This window comes from Marmota monax, unplaced genomic scaffold (genome assembly GCF_021218885.2).
Source record: "Marmota monax isolate L192 unplaced genomic scaffold, Marmota_monax_Labrador192_F-V1.1 WCK01_AAM20220418_F8-fsc00031, whole genome shotgun sequence".
In the NCBI taxonomy this organism is placed as follows: Eukaryota; Metazoa; Chordata; class Mammalia; order Rodentia; family Sciuridae; genus Marmota; species Marmota monax.
The window spans coordinates 8139018-8162945 of NW_026695197.1; the positions used below are offsets into that span (position 1 = coordinate 8139018).

Consider the following 23928-nt stretch of genomic DNA (forward strand, 5'->3'; position numbering starts at 1 on the left):
ACTGTTTACTTTCCCCATCAACATCTACTTCATCCTTCCCTTGTTTTTGTATTTATTTGGCTATACTTGTTTTTCCTTTATTGACTCCCTTTCCTTATATTCCTCCCTCTTTACTGAATGGTCCTAATTATCTTAGCCTCAGTAAGCTTATTAAAGTAAGCAAATCAGATATGGTTTCCTGCACTGTTCTGTTGTTGTTGTTGTTTGTTTGTTTGTTTTTTACCTTTATATGTGTGTGTTTAAATACTTCATTACATTCATTACATTGTCATTACTATGCATTCACTGAAATACTATAGTTCATAAAGTGACAAGAAAGTATTACTTTACCATCTTCTTTTAGGTAGGCCTATACTAGTTCTTATTCTCTCCTAGTAACAAAGAATAACATTAAGCACACTCTAATCATATCTGTTAAGGTGGCCTTATCAGAGGTATATTTGTTGGGAGAGCCAACCAGCATGGCTTGCACTCCCAGCCTATCAGCACTTCACCTGTAACCCTTTCTTTGTAACCCAAGAGCAGAGGGGTGTAATACACTGTTAAATTGGAAGAATCTCAGGTCTCTTCCACAGAGCTCCTATTTCAGCTCAGCTTATCATCAATTCTAATCTTCCAGCTTTAACTGTGGCCCTGAAACAAGAAGAATACCTTACCTCCAGCCCAATCTGCTCCCACTAAAATATCCCAGAATACCTGATTTTACTTATAACTCACTCTGTGACACACACAAAGAGAAATTGTGTGAGGGAGGGGGTCTTGTCTGCTAGGTTGCTCCCCCAAATAGGTTCATACAAAGGTTACAAAACCCATCTATCTATATTACCTTTTTCTTTGAAAAGTATAAATAGTCACAAAACAGAACACTACCATTTGGTTTTATAATTTTACATTTAAGACAGGACAAATTATGTTATAGAATTTAGTTTATGTTTGTAGCATCAAACATAATAAATGCATATCCATATGTGCCCTGAACTTTCTAAAGTGCACATTAGTAAGCAGGAAAACCTTCCATCATTTTGGCCTGGTAGAATTTACAAGGCAAGCACTTCCTCCTCTTAGTTTTGGTTTCTGTGTTGTTCTCTAGCCAGCTTACTGCTTTTCCTTCTGGATCCAGCAGGTAACATTCCTTGGCTACAGTCTGCCTAACAGTGCTTGTCTCTCAAGACAGTAAAAGTTAAAATATATAAATTTCACTTGTCATTCTGCTTTCCGGTCATATTAAATTAGGCTTTAATTTATGATTAGTAGGAAGTTATAATTCTATAGAAAAGAGAACATTTTTTATTAAATGGCCATTATTTAACATCATAATTTTACAAAATGATTGAGATGCTATAAAATATCTTAAGTTTTCTAGTACTTGAAAGTATAGCATGGGAAGCAGAGGAGGTGGTGGTGTTTTGTTTTAATCTGTGTGTAGCTCCTACTGTAATAACAGGAAGAAAAAAAATTTAATTCAATTTTTTGTAGTTGTACAAGGTATAATATTTGCTCAAATTTGCTTTCAATTTCAAAATCTCTGAGATCAAGTACTTTGTTTTCATAGTGATAGTCTTACCAAAACTCCTTATGAACAACAAAAAACAAGAGTAGGCATCTTATGAACCATGACTGGTAGGAATTATTGAAGAAAATCGGGTAACTTTCAGGAGGTTGTTTCTGTGAAGACAACTCAGGACTATTAGCCAAAAGAGAAAATGATACAGGGCTACATTTCCTCATCCAGAACCCTTGAATATATTTTGAATTTCACTTTTTAAATAAAAAAATAACATGGTGCATATGACACATGTGAATCTGCATAATGTATAATTATTCACATTAAATGGAATAAACAAGTATATAAGCCCATATCAGTTCAGGTCAGATTTTATGACTATAAAAGTTTGGGTTTGGTCTGATATTGCTATCAAAAAGGTTATTCAAAAAACTTGAGTTTTCAGTACTATCAGTATTTCACAATTGCAGATAAAGTTTAAGGATCAGTTTAATCCTTGTATCACTCTTAGGCATTTTATTTTATTCATTTCTGGCTCAGGAATTTCCATAAAAGGAAATGTCTCTGCTTTCCTTCAAATAATTTCTTGGTACTGTTCTCCTAGGCAAAATGCTCTAGGTTACACAGATTACAGAAGGAACCCATTAAAGTATTTTATACCCAGTAGCATTGAATATTAACTTGTCAGAGACATAAAAACAAACTTTTTATAATTATAGTCTTAATATGAACAAATTCATAAGGATATTCAGTGAAAAATAAGACTTCTTCTCACATCAATCTCCCAGCCAACTATGCCCACCTTGGATTTAAGTGCAGTTACTTCTGTGTCCTTTCAGGAATAATTATGCATATATGATTTAGGCTGTATATATGAATACATGTATTATAGAACTGTTTGATGATAGGAACAGTCTTAATGCAGTAAACCAGTCCACTAGTGAACAGACATTTAGACTTCTTCCACGGTTTTGTGATTACAAAAAATGCTGGGGTGAATATTATATGTGTATCATTTATACATGTGAATAGATAACTATAGGATAAATTCCAAGAAATGAAATTGTGAGTCACAGATAAGTTCATTTTAAATGCTCACAGATATTGCCAAATTATGTCAGTAGAGGTGTACAACTTATTTCCCACCTGCAATATTGAAAAGTACCTGTTTTATTCCTCTTACAAAAATATAACCCAAAATTCGGTACTTTTCCAGTCTGACCTATAAGAATGGTATCTTGTAGTTGCAATTAACATTTCTCTTATTATAAATAATATTTCTAAAAAATAATTGTTTTTGCTTTTGTCCATTTTTCCACTAAGTTGTTAGGATTTTTTTTCTTTTTGACTTACAGGTGCTCTTTTCCTATGAAGACTAGCCCTTTTTGTAGTATGTCATGTATGTTTTTGCCAGCTTATTTTTTATCACTGAACTTAAGTTGTATGTCTTTTTTTCCCATTCAGAAGGTTCTCCCATACAAATGATTTTTCTGGTCCTTTGATTGGTTATACATTTGATCTATCTCTATATACATTTCATGTCTCTGCATTTATTTCATTTCACTCTACATTCACTCCTGTAGTCATTTGTTAATGACACTATAATGGGACATTTATCTGGAATTTTTTCTGATCTATCTAGCCCCCCTTCTCTGACTACATCCTGCTTTCTAACAATAATTTTTAAAATAATCACAGCAATTGCGATTATTTATTAAGCACTTATTCTATACCAGGCAAAGCACTGAAATCATGAATCCTCAGAAAGGTAGTAATTATTTTTACCCCCATTTTATAGATGAAGAAACTGAAGCTTAGAAAACTTAAGTAAGTTGCCCCAAATCCCATAGTTAGAAATTAATAGAACAAGCCTGGCTTAATGACACACTCCTATAATCCAGCTACTCAGGAAGCTGAGGCAAGAAGATCACAAGTTTGAGGCCAGTCTGGGCAACTTAGCAAAACCCTGTCTCAAACTGAAATTTTTTAAAAAAGGGGTTGAAGGCTGGAGTTGTAGCTTAATAGTAATGTACTTGCTTAGAACTTGTGAGGACTTGGGTTCAATCCCTAGTACCAGGAAAAAAATAACTTGATAGAGCCAGGACCCAAATCCAGCATCGAACTTTAGAGGCTGGCCTCTTATAATGAGTGCAGTATTTTTATAAATATTATAATATTATAATATTATAATGAGTGCAGTATTTTTATAAATATTATTAATTTGGACCTATTATCAGATATTACATAGTCAGGTTATAATCAGCCTACTAGGATGACTAGTTTATTACTATCCTTAAATAACAAATTTCAGGCATGCATATTCTCAAATTCTTCCATACTACCTGTGTCTCACTGATATCTGAAAAACCATGCTTTTTGCATTATTCTGTTTCACATTACTATAATGAACTACCTAAGAAATGCTAACTTTATTTAAAAAAAAAAACATTTATTTAATTCTCTTTTGCATGCTGAACCACCAAACATATAGGCTTTGGTTAGGCTCGTCCTCCCTTTGCTGCATCATCTCATGGCAGATCTCAGTGGTAGGAGTGCCTATGAAAGGAAGATTGTCAAACAGGAAGCCAGAGAGATACAGGGTGGGACCAGGCTCAGGCTTTTATAACAACCTTCTCATGAGAACTAACCAGGTCCCATGAGAAATATCTCCATCTCTTCTAAGGGCATAGCCCCACTGACCCAAGGATTTCCCAATATCTCCACCTCTTAAAGGTCTATGACCTCCCACTATAATACTAAGGACCAACCATTCACATATGAACTTTTGGAGACACAGACAACATCCACATGGTAGCATCATTTAAAATTGTGTAAAAAAAGAACAAACATCTATTAGAAGTATGTATACATGTGAATTTAACCTATTGAATTGTAGTTCATTTAAATGATAATTTGTCAGAATAACAGTTTCATTAACTGCATCCACTTTTGAAACCCTCAGCATAATAAATGATACTAACATATCATTTGGCATAGAAATGGCATATTGGCATAGAAATAGGAATTCATTTTTCCAGCCATTTCAGTTTACCTGGAGCTATAGAACTAAATAGCATTAAGAAGTCAAAAGAGCATAATGGCTCCAAAAGCTGAGGCAGGAGAATCATGAATTCGAAGCTAGTAAGCAACTTAGCAACACCCTGTGTCTAAATAAAATACAAAAAAAGGGCTGGAATGTGGCTTTGTGATTAAACGCCTCTGGGTTCAATCCCTAGTACTAAAAAAAAAAAATGTCAGAAGACAACCTGTAGGGTCTCTAACCTCTAAGACACCCTGTGCTGGATGATGCCTTTCTCATAGGCTGTGAGGACTAGTTGGCATAATGTGAGAAAACACTGCCTATCACATATGAATCTCTGAACCCTATAGAATTCAGTATCTCAGAAAGGAAGAGAAACTAGATCTTTATGAACCTTAGCTGAGAATTCCTGAACCCATTAATGTGTCTTGCCATTTTATTTCTTCTCACTAAAGCAAGTCATATTGACGTATCTTACATCAATATAATAGAAAAGAAGTTCAAGAATGGCATACTTAAAAGGAAATGTTTTCAAGCAGGTTGCCCTTAAATCAACGCTAATGACCAAATACTGTTTTTTTTCTCATAAGATAACTATAACAGGAATACTAATATTAGATAGATTAAGATAGTAGAAGCTATGGGGAACTCTTAAAATTAGGGCAGTGGCATATCTATAAAATAGAACACTCTGCCCCAGTTTAGAAAAATTATGTAGATCTATATTCACTGTTGTGGAATGATCCCCCAAACATGCTGATAAGTGCAAAGGCAGATCACAAATCCATACATAAGCATGGCCCAATTTAAGTTTGTAAATGCCTGTTTGTCCATGTCTGTGCACTTGAATATGCACATGTATGCATGTGATTGTACTAAAAAAGGATTTGGAAGCATATAAACTTAACCAGTGATTTAGGGGAAGCTGCATAGGGTTGGCATTTGGATGGGGAAATGGTGTGTTAAAGGGACTTTCTTTCTTATTTAATTTTGTGTATGTGAATTTTATAATGTAAGCACATTTTCATATTTGAACAATTAAAAGGATTTTTTAAGAAAATAACTATAATAGTGTAGTTTCATTCACTATTTATTGAGTACTTGAACTTAAAGATATAATGGTAAGCCAAATAAATGTGATTCTTTTTTTTTTTTTTTAAGAGAGAGAGAGAGAGAGAGAGAGAGAGAGAATTTTAATATTTTATTTTTTAGTTTTCGGCGGACACATCTTTGTTTGTATGTGGTGCTGAGGATTGAACCCAGGCCGCACGCATGCCAGGCGAGCGCGCTACCGCTTGAGCCACATCCCCAACCCAATAAATGTGATTCTTATCCTCAGATAGTTTCTAGTTTAATGAGGGAGACAGAGTAAATAAATAAACTATAAAATTAAATAATGATAAATTAGTGATAACTGTTATGAAGAAAAATACAAGAGTATTATGAGAAAAAATAACTGGAGAAATCTAATTTTAGATAGTTGAGGTTAAGGAAGGCTTTTCTGAAGAAGTGATATTTTAATTGATTTCTGGTAGGATGAGCAATAGTCTTCCAAAAGAAGAATTAGATGGTTGGCATTCAAGTTTTCTTTTTCTTTTTTGCGTGTGTGTGTGTGTGTGTGTGTGTTGCAGGGGATCTAACCTATGGCTTTAAACATGCTAAGCAAGCACTCTAACACTGAGTTTTTTGTTTTGTTTTTCTCCCCACTACTAGGCCACCGAGCTACATCCCCAGCCTTTTTTATTTTTTATTTTGACACAGGTTCTTCAGAGAAACAGAACTAGTAGGAGAGATTTATCTTTAAGGAATTGGCTCATGCAATTTGTGGGGTCGAGAAAGCCTGAAATTCACAGGGCAGGCTAGCAGGCTGGAAACTCTGGTGGGGAGGCAGGGTTCCTTCTCCTTTAAAACTTCAATCTTGTTAAGGAAGTCAGGACCTAATACAACATGATGAAGATTTGGGCCTACTTTTTTTTCTGTTAGGTACAGGGACTCTGGTGTAATTCCTAGGTCCTTCATCCACTTTGAGTTGAGTTTTGCACAATGTGAGAGAATAGTGGTTTAATTTCAATTCACTGCATATGGATTTCCGGTTTTCCCAGCACCATTTGTTGAATAGGCTATCATCTTACTAATGTATGTTTTCAGCACCTTTGCCAAATTAGGTCCTGACTTCCTTAACAAGACTCCTAAAGGGCAAGAAATAAAATCAAGAAATTAATAAATGGGTGGATACAAACTAAAAAGCTTCTTCTCAGCAAAGGAAACAATAATGTAAGAGAGAGCCCACAGAGTGGGAGAACATCTTTACTACACACATATCAGATAGAGCACTAATTTCCAGTATATATAAAGAACTCAAAAACTCAACACCAAAAGAATAAATAATCCAGTCAATAAATGGGCTAAGGAAATGAACAGAAACTTCACAAAAGATATAGAATCGATCAACAAATATATGGAAAAAATGTTCAACTTTACTAGTATTTAGAGAAACGCAAATCAAAACTACTCTAAGATTCCATCTCACTCCAGTCAGAATGACAATTATCAAGAATACAAGCAACAATAAGTGCTGGTGAGGATGTGGGAGGAAAAGTACACTCATACATTGCTGGTGGGATTGCAAATTGGTACAACCACTCTGGAAAGCAGTATGGAGATTCCTTTAAAAAGTTGGAATGGAACCACCATTTGACCCAGCTATCCTACTCCTTGGTTTTTTATTTTTTATTTTGACACAGGTTCTTCAGAGAAACAGAACTAATAGGAGAGATTTCTCTTTAATAATACCCAGAGATACAAACCAAGGTAAAATCAGCAGTGACACAGCTGCATCAGTGTTGACAGCAGCTCAATTCACAATAGCTTAACTATGGAACCAACCTAGATGCCCTTCAATAGAGGAATGGATAAAGAAACTGTGGTATATACACACATGAAATATTAGTCATCTTTAAAAGAGAATAAAATTATGGCATTTCCAGGTAAATGGATGGAATTGGAGAATATCATGCTAAGCAAAATAAACCATTCCCAAAAAACCAAAGACCAAATGTTCTCTCTAATAAGTGGATGTTGATCCATAATGGAGTGGGAGAGATGGGAAGAATGGAGGAAATTTGATTGGGCAAAGGAGAGGGAGGTGAGGGAACATGGGTGTAGGAAAGATGGTGGAATGAGATGGATATCATTACCCTAGGTACATGTATGACTGCACATATGGTGCAACTCTACATTGTATACTACCAGAGTTATGAAAAGCTCTGCTCCATTTGTGTACAATGAACCAAAATGCATTCTGCTGTCATGTGTAACTAATTAAAACAATTAAAAAGAAAAAAACTTCGATCTTAACTCTTAAGACCTTCGACTAATTGGATTAGACCCATCTACATTATGAAGGATAATCTGCTTCGCTTAAAGTGAACTGATTATAACCACATCTTTAAAATACTCTCACAGCAACATCTAGACTAGTGTTGTTTGACCAAACAACTGGGCATCATATCCACCCAGTTGACACATAAAATTAGCCACCACACTACCCTTGTTAACTGAATGTCTCTGGAAGGGATTGACAGGATCCATTTTGTATTTGTTAAAGTTCACTCTGGCTACTATGTGGAGGGGAACAGGAGTAAAATTTAAAAACTCTTGAGTCTATTGTGGTAGTATAGATAAGAGAAGGTAGTGACTGGAACACAAGGGTTGAAATGGGATACAAACAATCAATACTATAAATGTATTTAGGATGTAGAACCAACAAGACCTTACAGGGAAGAGGGCAGTACTGAGGGGAGATATCAAAGATGACTCTAAGGATTTTGGCTTCAGTAGTAGAGTGGATGAAAGATATTTTGTTTTGTTTTGTTTTTGTTTTTAATGGGAAAAAATAGAAGAGGAAGAAAATATAGCTATGAGAAAAGAGGTAAATGTGGGGAAAGGTGAAGACTTAGACTTAAAAGTTAAAAGTTAAATTACGTGAAAAGGTGAAGACTTAGACTTAAAAGTTAAAAGTTAAATTACGTGAAAAGGTGAAGACTTAGACTTAAAAGTTAAAAATTAAATTAAGTTATTTAAGTTAAATAACTTAAAAGTTATTTTGAGATGCTTTGAAATACCCAAGTGGAGAAATCAATAAGTGATTAGATTTTGAAGCTTGGGCTAAAGATAGAAATTTGAGAACTGGCACAGAGATGCTATGTAATACTGAGATCTCAAAGAGAAAAGACCTCTGAGCTAAGTACACAGGAATGCCAGTATATTTAAGTTAGATAGAAGAACAGCAAGCAAAGGCAGTATCATTGAGGGATGGCCCAAAGCAAGAAGAAATGGAGGAGGTTGTAATGTCAAGGAAACCAAGAGCAGAGAGACAAGTGTTTCCAGGAAGCAGACAGGATCACTTCTATAGAATATGTGTGAGAGGTCAAAACAATTCAACTGTCCATTGGGTTTACCCCAAGAGGTTATTTTGTGACTCTAAGAAGAACAGGTTCAGGAAAACGATCCAGAGAAGACCAGATTCAAGCAGTTGCACACTGAATAAAGGGTGAAAAACAGATAATGCAGGCTACTGCTTTAGAAAGCTTACTATAAAGAGAAACGAGTTAGGGTGGAAGCTAATGGATGCTGTGTTTTAAGAGATTTCTTTTTAATTTGTACTCTCAAAGTTTTCAAACACATACAAAAAGTAGAGAGAATTTAATGGATCCATAGGTTTTACAGAGTTTCGAAAGTCTTCGGTGTTCTGCCATTCTTATAATCTTCCCCCAAACTTTTTTCTTTGATGAATATTTTAAATCAAATTCCAGATATCTTACCATTTTCCCAAAAAATACTTCAGTATGTATTTCTAACAAGATTTTTTAAGCTTATAACTGTAATACCATTATTCCAACAAAGTAAAATTCCTTAATATTAACTACCTATTTATTTTCTCAGTTTTCCTTGTTTCAAAAGTATATATTTGCCATTGCTGTTGTTTGCATCACTATGTACTTATTGCATTTGGTTGATAGATCAAAAAAATTCTTTTTATCTATTACCACTTTTTCTTTCTTTTTAATGTAATTTATTTGTTGAAATAACTAAATCATTTTCATAGAATATCTGGTTCTTGGCTGGTTGTATCCTTGAGATGTCATTTAGTCTATTCCTCTGTACTTTGAATTTCATGTAAATTGGCAATTAGAGCTAGTGGTTTGATTAGGTTAAAGTTTAATTGTTCTAAGGCAAGAATCCTTCATAGGTGATGCTGTGTACTTTCTGTTGTAACATATCAGGAAGAAGATAATTATTAGTTGTCCTACTTTTAGTAGGCTTAAGATAAATCAGTGGACTCAGATGATGTCATCCTGATCCATCTATTATAAAGGTCCCCATCAACCTTTCACTTAATGGTTTTGTCAGCCATTGATGATTGTTGACTAGATCAGGGGTTGCAAAATGATGATTTTTTTTTCTATTGTTGTTCCCCCTGAATTTATTAGCTGTAATTTCTTTCTAAGGAAGACCTTTAAGGACAGATATTTTTAAATACTAAAGATATTAAAGCATGCTTGAACGCTGACAGTAATGATTCAGTTAAGAGAGAAAATGTGAATTTGAAGAAGGGATGATCGAATGATGAAGATCCCCCAAGAAGGTGTAAGGGGATAGGACTCAGAAGATAGGAAAAGGTCAGTTTTTGTTGGAAGATTGTCCAGTAATAGAGGGGAAGAAAGAAGTTAGGTACAGATGCATTGAAGTGGTAGATTTGGTGGTAAGAAGAATACTGTAATTCCCTGTAGTTGATACTTTTTCAATGAAATATGTAATACAGGGCTGGGATTGTGGCTCAGTGGTAGAGCACTCACCTAGCATGGGCAGGACCCGGGTTTGATCCTCAGCACCACATAAAAATAAAGGCATTGTGTTGTGTCCATCTACACCTAAAAAATAAATATTAAAAAAAAGAAATATGTGATATATATATATATAGCAAAAAGTAGGGAAATTAGAGATTATAAGTTTTAATTCTACCTTTATATTGAATGAAAACATTTTTTAAAAATATGAAAATTCCTGTAATCCCAGTGTCTTTATTGGCATCTCCAAAACTAAAATGATATTTTCACATAAATCTCATCTTCCAAAGGAATTCCTAAAAGCTGTCTAATATGTTTAGGGAAGGAAATATCAAGAATTTTTTCAGCTTGGTCTTTCTATCCATGTTTTCTCTATCCCTTCCTGGGATCTAACCTTGATTCCTAAAACTGAGCATTGTCTTCCCTCTTTGGTATGTTGGGTGACGTGCCCTTTTTACTCTTCTTACCTTTGATGTTCACATCTGTTATGGGGATCTCTTTTAAGCAGTCAGCTTGGTTTAATATCTGTGCTTATTTAACAACTAAAGATGACATAGGATTACTGGCATTTCAGATCTGGCTAATATATATTATACAACTGATGCATCTGTTATCTTTCTTGTTAGTTAATACCTGACGTTGATTTGGATTGCATTCACAAACATTTTTTAAAACTTAATTATTTGCCTCTGAGATCTTTTTCATTTCATAAATGCCTTACTTGTCTTTTTTCTCCCTGAGTAGCTAGAACTATGGATTGTCATTACCTTTGTAGCCTGTATCTTTCTTCCTATAACTTTAATTTGGGTATTCTGGGAAATGTGTTAGGTTCTGGCACCACCAGAATGCAAATCCTAAATCTGTTTCCACAAGTTTCCCTAACCTTTAAGCAAAACAATTAACATTTCCCAGCAGGTTAAATTTCTTATTGGCAAAACTTGAATGCCATAAGAAAGCAAGATACATTCACAAAGCATGATCTTTTTTGTATGAAATTTTTTTATTAGGGCATTTAGTTATACATAACAGTGGGGTTCATTTTGATATAATCATACATGCATGGAATATAATTTGCTTTATTTCAGTGCCTAATACTTCCTCATTCCCTCCCCCATTTTCCTTCCTCTACTGATCTTCTAATTTTTTAAATTGGTGCTTTAGATATACATAAAGGTGAAATTCACTGTATATGTATATAGCCTAATTTGGTCAATTTCATTCTGCAGTTCCTCCCTTTTCTGTATTCCTCTACTCCTCCTGATTGTTTTCCCTCCTCCTTCCTCTATTCCTCTACTCCTCTGGTCTCCCTTCTATTTGCAAGGGATTACCCCCCTTTTTTTCCTTCTTTTGTTCTAGTTTCCAAATATGAGAGAAAACAATTGGCCCTTAACTTTCTAGGTCTGGCTTATTTCACTTAGCATGATGTTCTCCAGTTCTGTTATGGTTTGGATGTGAGGTATCTCCCAAAAGTTCCTATGTAAGACAGTGCAGGAGGGTTTAAAGGTGAACTAATTGGTTATGAGAGCCTTAACCTAATCATTTCATTAATCCACTGATAGGGATTAACTGGGTGGTGACTGTAGGCAGGTGAGGTGTGACTGGGTGAAGTGGGTCATGGGGGCATGCCTTTGGGTTTCTCTCTCTCTACTTCCTGGTGTGATATTCCCAGCTGCTTTCCTCTGCCACACATTTCCACCCTGATGTCCTGCCTCACCTCAGGTCCCAAGGAATGGAGCCAGCCATCCGTGGACTAAGACCCCTAAAACCTTGAGCCTCCAAATTAACTTGTTCTTGTCAGGTCTTTAGGTCACAGCAGAAAAAAAAAATCTCTAAAACAAGTTCCATTCATTTACCAGCAAATGCTATAATTTACATTCTTACTTATGGCCAAGTAAAACTCCATTGTATACACATACCACATTTTCTATATCCATTCATCTGTTGTTGATGGGTACCTGGTCTGATTCTATAACTTGACAATTATGGATTGCTCTGCAGAAAACAATTGATGTTTCACTATAGTATGCTGATTTTAATTCTTTTAGATAAATATTAAGGAGTGAAATAACTGGGTCATATGGTGGTTCTATTCCTGATATTTTGAGGAAATCTCCATACTGCTTCCCAAAGTAGTTGTACTAATTTGAAGTCCCACCAACAATGTTTGAATTTATCATTGTCAACACTTATCATTTGTATTCTTGATGATTGCCATTCTTACTAGAGTGAAATAAAAGGTTAGTCAGTATAGTTTTTGATTTACATTTCTCTGATTTCTAGGTATGTTGAACATTTTTTGATATATTTGTGGGCCATTTGTGTTTCTTCTTTTGAGAAATGTCTGTTTAGTTCTTTTGTCCATTTACCAATTGCATTATTTGTTTTTCAGTTCTTTTTCTAATATTCTGGATATTAATCCCTTGTCAGAGGAGTAGCTGGCAAAGATTTTCTACCATTATGTAGGCTGTTTCTTTAAGCTCTTGTTTTCTTTGCTGTACAGAAACTTCGTAATATGATGTCACCCTAGTTATTGATTCTTGGTTTTATTTCTTGAACTTTAGGAAGTTGGTGCTAGAGTGTTGTGCCAGTGTTTTCTTCTAGCAGTTGCAAAGTTTCTGGTCTAATTTCTAGGTTTTTGATCCACATGGAGTTGACTTTGTGCAGGGTGTTTCATTCTTCTACATAGGGATGTCCAGTTATCCCAGCACCATTTGTTAAAAAGGCTGTCTTTTCTCCAACATTTTTTGGCATTTTTCTTAAGTATCAGGAAAGCATGTTCTTAAAGCATGTTTTTGAAATTCAAATTAAGATCTTTATCAGAGTACTTTTTCAAAGAAAATGAAATAACAGGGATTGTATTTATCCTCCCACCATTTGAAATTACTAAAAACAAAATATATGAAACTGTTTTCATACATTGTACATTAAATGCACATGTCAGTTATCCCTGAAAGAGGAGAAACAAATGAAATTAGCAATACAGTGACACTCTTTGACAGCATCTCAGGAACTTCTGTGGAGCCAGAGCAGTTCATTGACTTAAGGAGGCAGAGTTGGAAGTCTGAAGAGGCCAAAACCGCTGGTGTTTGCAGGACAGAGAACTAAATAGGAGAGAACTACAAAAAGAGAGTACTCTTGATATCTGTACATAAAGTTGTTCAAAAAGCTAAAATTGGGAGGAGCATAGATAGTCAATTTAAAACAAGAAAAATTATTCAAGGTGTTTCTCCTTCACTCTTGATGGGTTGAGCACTGTTAGAGATTCAGTTCAGTGATACTGAGTCAGTAACAAGTCAGTGACCATGACTGGAGATTTCTCCTCTAGGAATAGTTTTATGTGGAACAACTACAGGCAAGAATATTTTCAAAGAAGTTGACAGAACACTAATTCAGTACAACCTGAAGTGGAATCTGCTGAAATGAATTATAATTGGTGTCAGAAAAATTATGGATACAAAAGAAAAAGGTTTAGACAGATTTACAAAGGTTGTGAAAATGTAAGGGGTTTGAAGTTTATGGTTATTCATTATGTTATTCATCAGCTTCTTTGAGGAAAACATTTTAATTTACATTTGTTATTGAATCAGTAGTGTCAATGGTGAAATTTATTTGTTTTCATGGAATTAACCATCACTGGTTCCTTTAATTTTTGTGAGAAATAAAGGATAAATGTCATGACTTGTGACAGTCACAAGTGACATAGCAGTGGTAAAGTTCTTTTGTGATTTTTTTTAAGTTCAGAATTAAGAATGAAATTTTTCTGAACAAAAACGTTTCTTACAACTTGAAAATAAGCTTAGTCTTGAAAATAAGCTTTTGCTTTAGACTTTAGTGTTTCTTAATGAATTCAACCTAAAATTGCAAGGCACATGGGTGCTTATGTATAAACTTATCCTGTGATAGTCATTTTCAATGACAGCTAACCTTACCTGAATCACAGGTAGTTTCATACTGTTTATGTTCTTCTGTTGTCAGAAGTTTAAACAAGAAGTGAGACCTCTATTCTCCACAAACTGGCAGCAGATATATTTTCTGAGCTCAAACTACAGATTTTGAGCCTGAGTATAAGGACAAAGGAAATTTCTCTATTGCAAATTCTATTTCACTGTGCAATTAAAACTTCTACCTATCAATTGAAAGTGATTAATTTGCCATGTAATGACAAACTAAAAGGAATATCAGCAGAAAAATCCAGTATAATTCTACAAATGTTCACCTAAAATCTTATACTTATGGACTAATAACTATATTTGACATGAGCTATCTATATGAAAAGACATTTTTCATAGATAAAATATATAAACCTCTTATTATAGTTCAGCATTAACAGGTGAACATTTTCAATTTGGATGGCAGTGATCATTAATTTTGAACCATAGATAAGAGAAATGTTCTGCCCACTCCTCCCAAAATTTCCACTTTTCTCAGACCTGAATTTTTAAACTATGTATTTGATTATTATTCTTTAACATTTTGTCAACAAAAATGTTTTTGTTGACATTTGTGTTGACAAAATGTTATGAAATATATTCTTTCCTTTATTAATTAAGCATATCTGTGTTGGGGCTGTAGCTCAGTGGCAGAGCTCTTGCCTAGCGCATATGTGAAGCACTGTGTTCGATCCTTAGCACCACCTAAAAATAAAGGCTATCATCTACAACTACAAAAAAAATTTTTTTTAATTATATCCTCTCATGAATTTGCCTCTTGTCCAGCAAATCCTAAAATATGTACTACTTGGTCTTTTATGATTTTTTTTAAATTCCAGTTCCCATTCTTAATTCTCACAGACTTTAAGAACTAAGATATAGAATTTATCACTACCTAGGGCCTATACTGTCTACTGGGTGAGACACATACAGGACTGATCCAAATAGCCTGAAAGTGCTTTTAAAATTTAACTGTTGGGATAACAGTGCCTCAAAGAAGACAGGTTGAAATTTATCAATTCTGGTTGAACACAACAAAATCAACATTCTTCTTAGAATTTAAATAAAACCCAGAGTCTCGTAGCATGACATTAAAAATGTCCAGGATACCATCCAGAGTTACTCAGCATTTGTAGAATATTGAACATCTCAACTTACAAGGAAAAAGATAATCAATGAATGCCAAACCAAAGAATTCAGTAATACTGAAATTATCAGATAACTTTAAAGCAACTTGTAACTATGCTTCATGAAGTAAGGGCAAACATTCTTTAGATTTGTATAAATCTATAAATTTTTGATATAAAGTTTTAGCATAGTAATAGAAGGTATAAAGAAGAATCAAATGCTTATTTTAGAACCAAAAACATAAAATAACTGAAATAAAAATTCACTGGATGGGCTCAATAGCAAAATAAGAATGACAGAAAAAAGTGAGTGAATATGTGGGTAAATCAATAGAGACTATCCATTCTGAACAACACAAAGGAAAATTTAAAAAAAGAAAAGAAAAAAAGAAACAAAGCCCCAGGGACCTGTGAAAGAATATCAGAAAGAGAAGAAGGAGCATTAAGTAGGGGGAAAAAAGCACTAGAAGAAAATTTCTCACATCTGGTGAAAGAAGATTTAAGAAGCTCAGCAAGTTCAAACAAGATTAACTCAAAGAAATCCACTCCAAACATCATAATTAAATGTCTGAAAATTAGAAAGTAGAAAAAATACTGCAAGTTGCCAGAGAAAATTGACAGCACATAGAAGAACAATGATTTGAATGACTATGTGTTTCTCATCAGAAACCTGGGGAGTACAATGATGCACAATAGTTTTAAAGAGATGAAAGAACTATCAAGCCAGTGAAAATATCTTTGAGGAATAAAGGTGAATTAATTACATTCTCAGATGAAAAAAAAAAAAAAAAAAACTAAGAGAATCCATCATCCAGCAGACTTGCTGTAAAGAAATACTGAACTGTCCCTGTTCACAGATGAAATGATTGTCTATTTAGAAAGCCCATGGACTCTATACAAGCCTCTTAAAACTAAGCAAGTGTAGAAGGGTTGCAGGATAAAAGGCCAGCGTACGAAATGTGATCATGTTCCTGTATACCAACAGTGAAAACTGGAAAGTGAAATCAATACCAATAGTAGCATTTACAATATTTCCAAATAATTGAAACAGTCCACCTATAGGTAGTTTCATTCATAATAGCAATGAAAAGATTTAGAAAATTCCTAATAATAAGCCTAAAGGAAATTTCTAGAACCTCACTAAAAATATATTTCCTAGATAAAATTATTAAAATGACACATTTATTTCTTCTCTTTTTTGAGATAACAACAAAATGAGAGTAAAATAAGTTCTTGAGTAGCTAATCAAAACTAAAATATTCCTAAGAAGTACTGATGGATGAAGTTCTTTTTAAAAAAAATTGTAGATGGACAGCATTTATTTTTGTATGTGTTACCAAGGATTGAACCCAGTGCCTCACTCATGCTATGCAAGTGCTCTGCCACTGAGCCACAGCCACAGCCCTGGATTAAGTTCTTCACTGTAAAAGGAGAAAAGCATGAGTACTGAAAGACTTGCAAATTTGATAGTGTTGAAACAGTGTCTCTTTGATGGCCTCTACTTTCCCTGAAGTGGGAAGCAAGGCCATCATTTAGGATAAATAGTGAAAAGTGGAAATAAAGAATTAAAAAAAAATGTTCAACACTCACTTAAAGTTAGTATATGGAGTACATTTTGAGCATTGACTGAAGGAATAAGAGATATGCTTTATTACATTTCAAAAGACTTTTGAGTTTAATTAAGTACTCTTTGGGGAATTGGTTAAAAACACTAAAGTGTATCCAGAAGATGAAATAATCTGAAATCATTAAAAATAATGTAAAATATTGCTATGGAAAAATAGTCCCAACATATTAAGTGGAAACGTAATTTATAGAAACTGTGTAGAAGAAGAAATTATGGATGAAAAATATTTTTCATAATGTTAGAAATACATTATGAATTTCTCAAAGACTATTTGTCCAAAGATCTTAAAAGTTGCCTAGGGAAAAAAATACTAAAACTTAAACCATGAGACTGCTCATTTCTTCAACAAATATGTAACACCTGCCTTGCAACAGATACCTTTACTTCTCACTAGAGATAGCAGCAATAAGCAAAATAATTACCCTAGCCTTATGAAGCCCACTATACTAGTAAGGGAGATAGGCAATTAATATTAAATAAATATTTGTATAAAGATATATGCACATAACATTCTAAATAATACTGAGTGATATAAAGAAAGTAAAATACCATAAATCAGTAACGTGACTATGAAGTGATAGTTATTTTGGATAAAGTGACTAATGAAGGCCTTCTTTGAGAAGGTGACATTTAAATAAAAACATTAATGGACAGACAGAATAATCACAATTTAAAAGAACTGCCTAAGCAGAAGGTACAACACAAGCCAAGGCTCAGAGGTAACAATCAAGGGCAATAGCAGGTTCTTAATCTGAGTAAGTGGATTGATGGAGACTAGAATTTGCAGAAAAAAAATAAGAGTTCTGTTTTGGGTAGCTTGAGATGTCTATTATACATCTAAGTAGAGATATGAGTAGCGGCTGAGTATGAGTCTGGAACTCAGGGGCAAGGTTGATGTTATGCCTAAACATTTGGAAGTTATTGATGTTAATAAAGGCCACAAGAGTAGACAGGATCACTAAGATATGAGAGCTAAGGATTGAGTCCCGGGACATTCCATCAATTAAAAGGCAAGAGAAGAGGAAGGTGTTGGTGATCTAGAATAGCAGTCAGAGAAGGTCTACTAAAATCACAAAAGATCAAAAAGGGAGTGGGAGACGGGAACTCTGGAATCATGGTTAGCTTCCAAAGGAGTATAGCCTATGGAATAGACCATGAAATCAGTTACTTATGTCCAGGCTGTTCTTGTACATCATCTCAGACTAGCCCTTTCTTAAGTTGGGAGCAAGAAGCCAAGTCAAATCAACAAAGGCTACTACATCTTGGATTTTATCACATATATCTTCCTAGCTCAGAGGCAAAGAAAACTAGAAAGAGCTCTAGGAGAATAAAATTAATGTCACCAAGCCTGGTCAGAATAGGACTGGTAAAGGAGATGAGATAAGCCTTCCACTTATCACTGTTCACAATGAAGCTGTTGAAGTCAGCCTCTGTGCCCAGGAAACTCAGAAGGCTGGCTCTGTGAGGAACAGAGGCAACATAGTTAATGCCCATGGCTAAAATATGCCAGGTGTTTCAAAGAGTGTTATTTTATGGATCTGGATAAGTGATATATCCCTTTTTAATTATTCAAACATCAAACACTTTCAGCAGGGTAAGACCAAACTGATCAACATTATAGCTGCCTATCACATGTCACCTCAATATAAACTAAAGCATACTGCTCACAGAACACAATCTGATAAAGACATTGTTCTTTTCTGATGTTTAGGGCAAAATTCCATAGGAATTTGTTTTTATTTTCCTTTATGTCATATGTAATTCTTGTGTTCAATTGGGTGATTTTCAAGCTTTGCTTTTTAAAATAGGTTTGTTGCTTTTTAATCTTCCAAATTATTTGGTCTCTTCTGATAGTAAAAGTATGGTCAATACACTTAGTAAATGAAATAAATTAAAGGTAGAACTGAAATCTAAGCCCTGCCTACCATAGACTTTCTAATTCTTCTCCCACAGTGTAACCCATGGTTGAATGTCGCTTCTAGAGAAACGGAATTTTTTATGCTAACCGCAGGACCATACAGATAAGCATTTGTACTTTAGGGTAGATGAATTTTGCAGGAAATATAGCCTGATTACAACTAATTATACTATACTGTTTTAACTAAAATATAGTTGGACACAAACATTTTCTTCTTTTACTTTGATTATATTTTTTATTTATCATGGTGAAAAGATTGCAAACACACTAGTCTGGGAAGTCAAGAGGTCTTGTCCTAAAAACCTCTTGGCTCTGCCAATGACTTGCCCCATGACTCTATTTCATGTCTACCTTTCTGGACCTTAGTTTTCTCATCTGTAAAATAAGAAAATTATTACAAATTATGTGGAAGACCCATTTCTCATGGGGTAGGCATTGCTAGTATTTGCCAATACCCATTTCCCTTCCCCTTTTGGTAGAGACATGACTGGTTCTGACCAATCAGGAAGCATTATATCACCTCCAGGCGACAGAAAACCTACATATAATTCCTCAGTCTCTCTGCCCTGCCAAGACGATAGAGAAGCCCATATGTTCCAGGGAATAGATCCACTGTCTGCCTGGACTTTCTTTGCAATAAATTGTATCATTACTGTTATTGTGATTACTTTTCCCACTCCATAGTCTGTCCTCATAAGTTATAAAGGAATGTTAGAGGTCAGCAGAAGAGCTTACAGGCAGCAGGGATCTTGTTTTTGAAGTCCTTCTGGTGTTTTCCATCCCTGAAGTTCCCCCAAGGAAGCCTCTTGCACATGATATGACCTGTGTAAGATGGGCTTGCCCTAGACAGCCCACCTCTCCTGGGCTTCTTGTATTCTAATGTTCTAATAGTCTGATCCTTTGCTGACTGAGTTGTGTGTCTTACAGGTATGAGACATCTCTGTTGGATTTAGTTCAGTCTCTGAGTCCAAATTCTGCTCTCAAACCTCAGCCCCACACCTCCAAAGAACCCGTGGCCTGGAATCGCAGTGCTTTTCGACTCAGTTCTCAAAAGTCAACCTGGAAGAAGATGGGGGCACGCAGGACCCCTGAAGACCTGGAAGAGAATCAAATTCTGGAAGATATATTTTTCATTTGACTCCAAAGCACATGCTACAAAATTTGTGGGTTTCTTCACCTACCAATCTAGGGTGTTAAATTATTTCATTGCAAAGTGTTGTATCTCTCCTTTTACAGGAACCTGTCTCACTGGCATCTTGTTATATATTGAATATAGAAATCTTTCTAACAACCCACAGTGTTTTGGATCAGACCAATCAGTAGAAACACACTAAAGGGAGGTAGGCCAGGGGATGGTATCTTTTCTAAGCCAAACAGAGATTAAAAATGTAGGGTACTTTCTACATGAGAGACACCATTGCATAGCCAACATCATTTCAAGAGCATTCCCTCCTCAAGCTTCTGCTAGAAAAGTTGATTCTCTTTTGTACATGAGGAAAATCTTTCCACTCTAAGGTCCTCAAATATAAAAGCAGCCCTTTGTAACAAGCAATTTCAGAAAGATTTTTTTTTTTTACCTTCTTCATCCTTTTCTCTCACCACCACCTCTATCTAAGTATGGTCATTGAATTCTGAAGTTGGAGCTGGTACCCCTACCATCACAAGTAACACTGGGGACCAAGTGTCAGTCAGTCTTAGTAGCCATCAGCCTGGTGGCTGCCAGTCCCATTACCAAAAGGCTTAGTGGGCTGGAACTTGTATTAAGCCACCCAGCCAATCCTTGGAATTGGAATTTAATCCAAGAAGCATTAAATCATATATTTACCTGGGGAAATCAAGTAGACAGACAAGTCTGAAACACTTTTCCTATTAATGTTCAGGTACCCCTTCAGTTTCTCAGGATGAATATAAGCAAGCTCTAGGAATTTCCTGTTGACCTAAGTGTGAAGTTTGTTCATCCATTACTTGTGCTCTTGTGAACTTGCCATGGTTATATCTAAGGAAGATGGCACTAAAGGAAGAATGGCATCCAGCTGCTACAGGCTGATTAGCTTCCTCTGGCCCTCTCTTGCCCTCCAAGAAGATGAAAGACCCCCGGTTGGACCAGGCCCTGCATGTGCTCAGTCTACGAAATCCATGCCAAGCAGCCTCCTTGTCTAATTATAGCTACTCCCTTGAAAAGTTGAAAATCATTGCAGATTCCAATTTCCTTTTAAAGTTCACCCCTATAAAAGTAACCAAATCAGTCTTGTCCCATTTCAAAAAGCCTTTGGAATACTGAGCTTTCTTTGGTGTGACAGAAGTGGGTAGATGGCAAACTGAGAAGCCCTCAGACATTTTCTCAAAGTTAAGTTTCCAGAACTATCATTTCCCTGCCCCATGTGTCAAGACCAGCTCAAGTATACCTTTTTCCATTAGATCAGCCTAAATATAGTCACCTGTTTTGAACCCTGATGTCCTTACTATTCTCTGCAGTGAGAGAATCCAGAGGATCAAGGAAAGAATTATTATTTCTGTAAGAGGCTTGCTTACCTTTAGAAGAATCATAAACACAAAAGGCTTTTTTGAGTCACATGCCCGTGAATGGAGTTTAATTGCTTTTTAACCTCCCCTAAATGGGAAACTTGAAGAGAAAAAGATGGATTTTCAGCAGAGCATCAATCAAGACAGTTGTCTTATGCCAAGTCCCCCGCCAGTTGCTTTTCTCTATCCTGTAGACGTTTTATTGGTGTTGGTGTAAGGATTATAGGATGTGGATTTGTATAGAATCTAATATCTCCATGACTAATTCATAATATATGTTAACATTTTAATCTGATTTAAATCTACTTTGAAGTATATATGCAGAAACTTGAGACTTATCTAATTGCAGACTATCCTACTGAGAGAGGGTCTAGAACAACAGAACCTTCCCTCCTCCAGTTTGTTTCCCAATAGTGGCTGGTTGGATATTGCTTTCTCAGCCTCTCACTGTTTCCCCAAAGCAAGACTGGATATTTATTGAGGGTGCTACATGTAGTGCTTCCACATTGTCCACCCCGGTACCCACCACCCCATGAGAGAAAAACCAATCAGTGTCTATAAAATGGAAAAGGACAGAGCATGTCCATTAAAACTCCCTAAGGCCCAAAGTGCTTGAGTTAGAAAGTCAAAGTTAATCAAGGAAAAGGTTTTGCTGATGTCAGCCTTCCAGGAGGCACATTTATGTTGATCCAAACCCAATCCCCATACCACTATGGGGTGGAACTTATTCAGAGCACCCCGAATGTCATGAGGAGATAAGAACCCTCTCTCCATGTGGAGCCATTCTTTTTACTTGGCTCTCTGCTTCTAGCACCGAGTTCATCCTGGAGATTTGATGGCCAGAGACTGTGGGAAGGAGGGGAACCCTAAGGGAGCAGAGCTGGGTGCAGTCTGCTAAGGAAGGTAGAGGCTCTGTCAGACTCCTCTCAGCTCACACTTTATCCTCAACTCAGTGTGTGTTATTTTAATGTGGGCAAATGTTTATAAATATATGGAATTATAAGCTAATAAATTATCTCTGTGGCTGTTTTCCCCATGTGGTTTTAATACTCAATTATCTCCTTCAACATCCCTCATCAGATCAGTGGTCTATAGCTTGAAAGCAAGATCTGAGCCCCAGGTTAACAAAATATTTTCCTCAGTACTTGTTAAAGCAACAGGAGCTTGTGGTCAAGCAGAAGAAAGGAAATTGTGTGCCATGTCATCACACTGACACCAAGCCTCCTATGGGTTCCATGGCTGCTGGATTCAATCTATACACATCTTTAAGTCTCTTCTATGTGCCTATACCCATAGCTGCTCAGCAAGGAAGAATGTCACAGCACTTAGAGACAGGAGACATAGTCCTTCCTAAGTTAGCTTTATATGCTGGAAGAATGGGTGTGAGTGTTTGTGTGCTTGTAATGCCTAGTTCTGAGTTCAGACTCATGGTTGCAGCTGGACAGCCAAAGACCCTGTCATGCCTCCATCCCTCAGAAGCAGACGTAGGAAGAGCAGAATCATCACTCAGCCAGCTCTGAAGCTGAAAATGAAATACATGAAGTTTTCCTCTATTCTCATAAGGTTACCCTTGAGTCTAGTGACAAAACCAGAGATAAGTGATCTTAATGCTCAGATGAATGACTTGGCAGCCAGAGGACCAACTTCATAGATGAAAGACCAGTTACATGCTTTCGTGGAGTTGCTGTTCAAACAACAGTTCCTCAGCCCCTAGGGTTCCATTGCTCCATTTGGAAGTGCAACCTTTTAACCTCTCAGGCTTCACCTCATAGCTCATTTTCCTTCCCTGTCATCTCCACTACACACATAGACATACGCAGAAGTGGTAGCACCTTGCCTTAATCCATTTGTGCTAAAGCTGGGTAATTTGTGAAGAGCAGACATTTATTTCTCACAGTTCTAGAGGCTGGGAAGTCTAGGATTAAGGCACTGGGCAGTTCCCTTGTCTGGTGAAATTGCACCCTGCAGAAGGGCAGAAGGCTGTGTCTTCTGAAAAAAGGGGAATGGAGGGGATGGAGAAACTCGAAAGTCTACAGGGTTTCTCTTTGGGATGATGAAAATTGTCCTAACCTTGTGATGATATTGGCATAACTTAATGCTCTAAAGATGGCTAAAGTATATATTTTAAATCAGTATATTGTATAAAATGTATTATGTCTCATAAAACCAAAAGAAGAAAAGGAGGGAAGAAGGAGGGGAAAAATGAAAAAACTATTCATGGCCTTGATGGCTGGCTGGCTAGGAGTGCTGGAAAGTCAGGGGTAAAATCAAGTTGGGCAGACCAGAGAGGTTATCTCTGGTTGGCATGCCTATTTGGAGAGCAAGATAGTGATGCCACGTGAAGACTATTTTTTGAGGACCTTAATCCCACTGAGGATTGCCTAAATGACCTCTCTAAGCCCCCACCTCTC

The 23928-nt window shown here is 35.9% G+C and overlaps 1 protein-coding gene across 6 annotated transcripts in view; it reads left to right on the forward strand.

The window, feature by feature from the left end:
• Kiaa1328 (KIAA1328 ortholog) overlaps positions 1-22553 on the forward strand; it is a 293544-nt gene extending 270991 nt beyond the window's left edge. For all 6 annotated transcript variants that reach the window (XM_046428260.2, XM_046428261.2, XM_046428262.2 and 3 more), the window contains one exon: positions 19922-22553. In XM_046428260.2, the coding sequence (XP_046284216.1) occupies positions 19922-20132 (211 nt within the window). In that variant the 3' untranslated portion in view covers positions 20133-22553. The remainder of the gene's footprint in view (positions 1-19921) is intronic.
• Positions 22554-23928: the final 1375 nt, after the last annotated feature.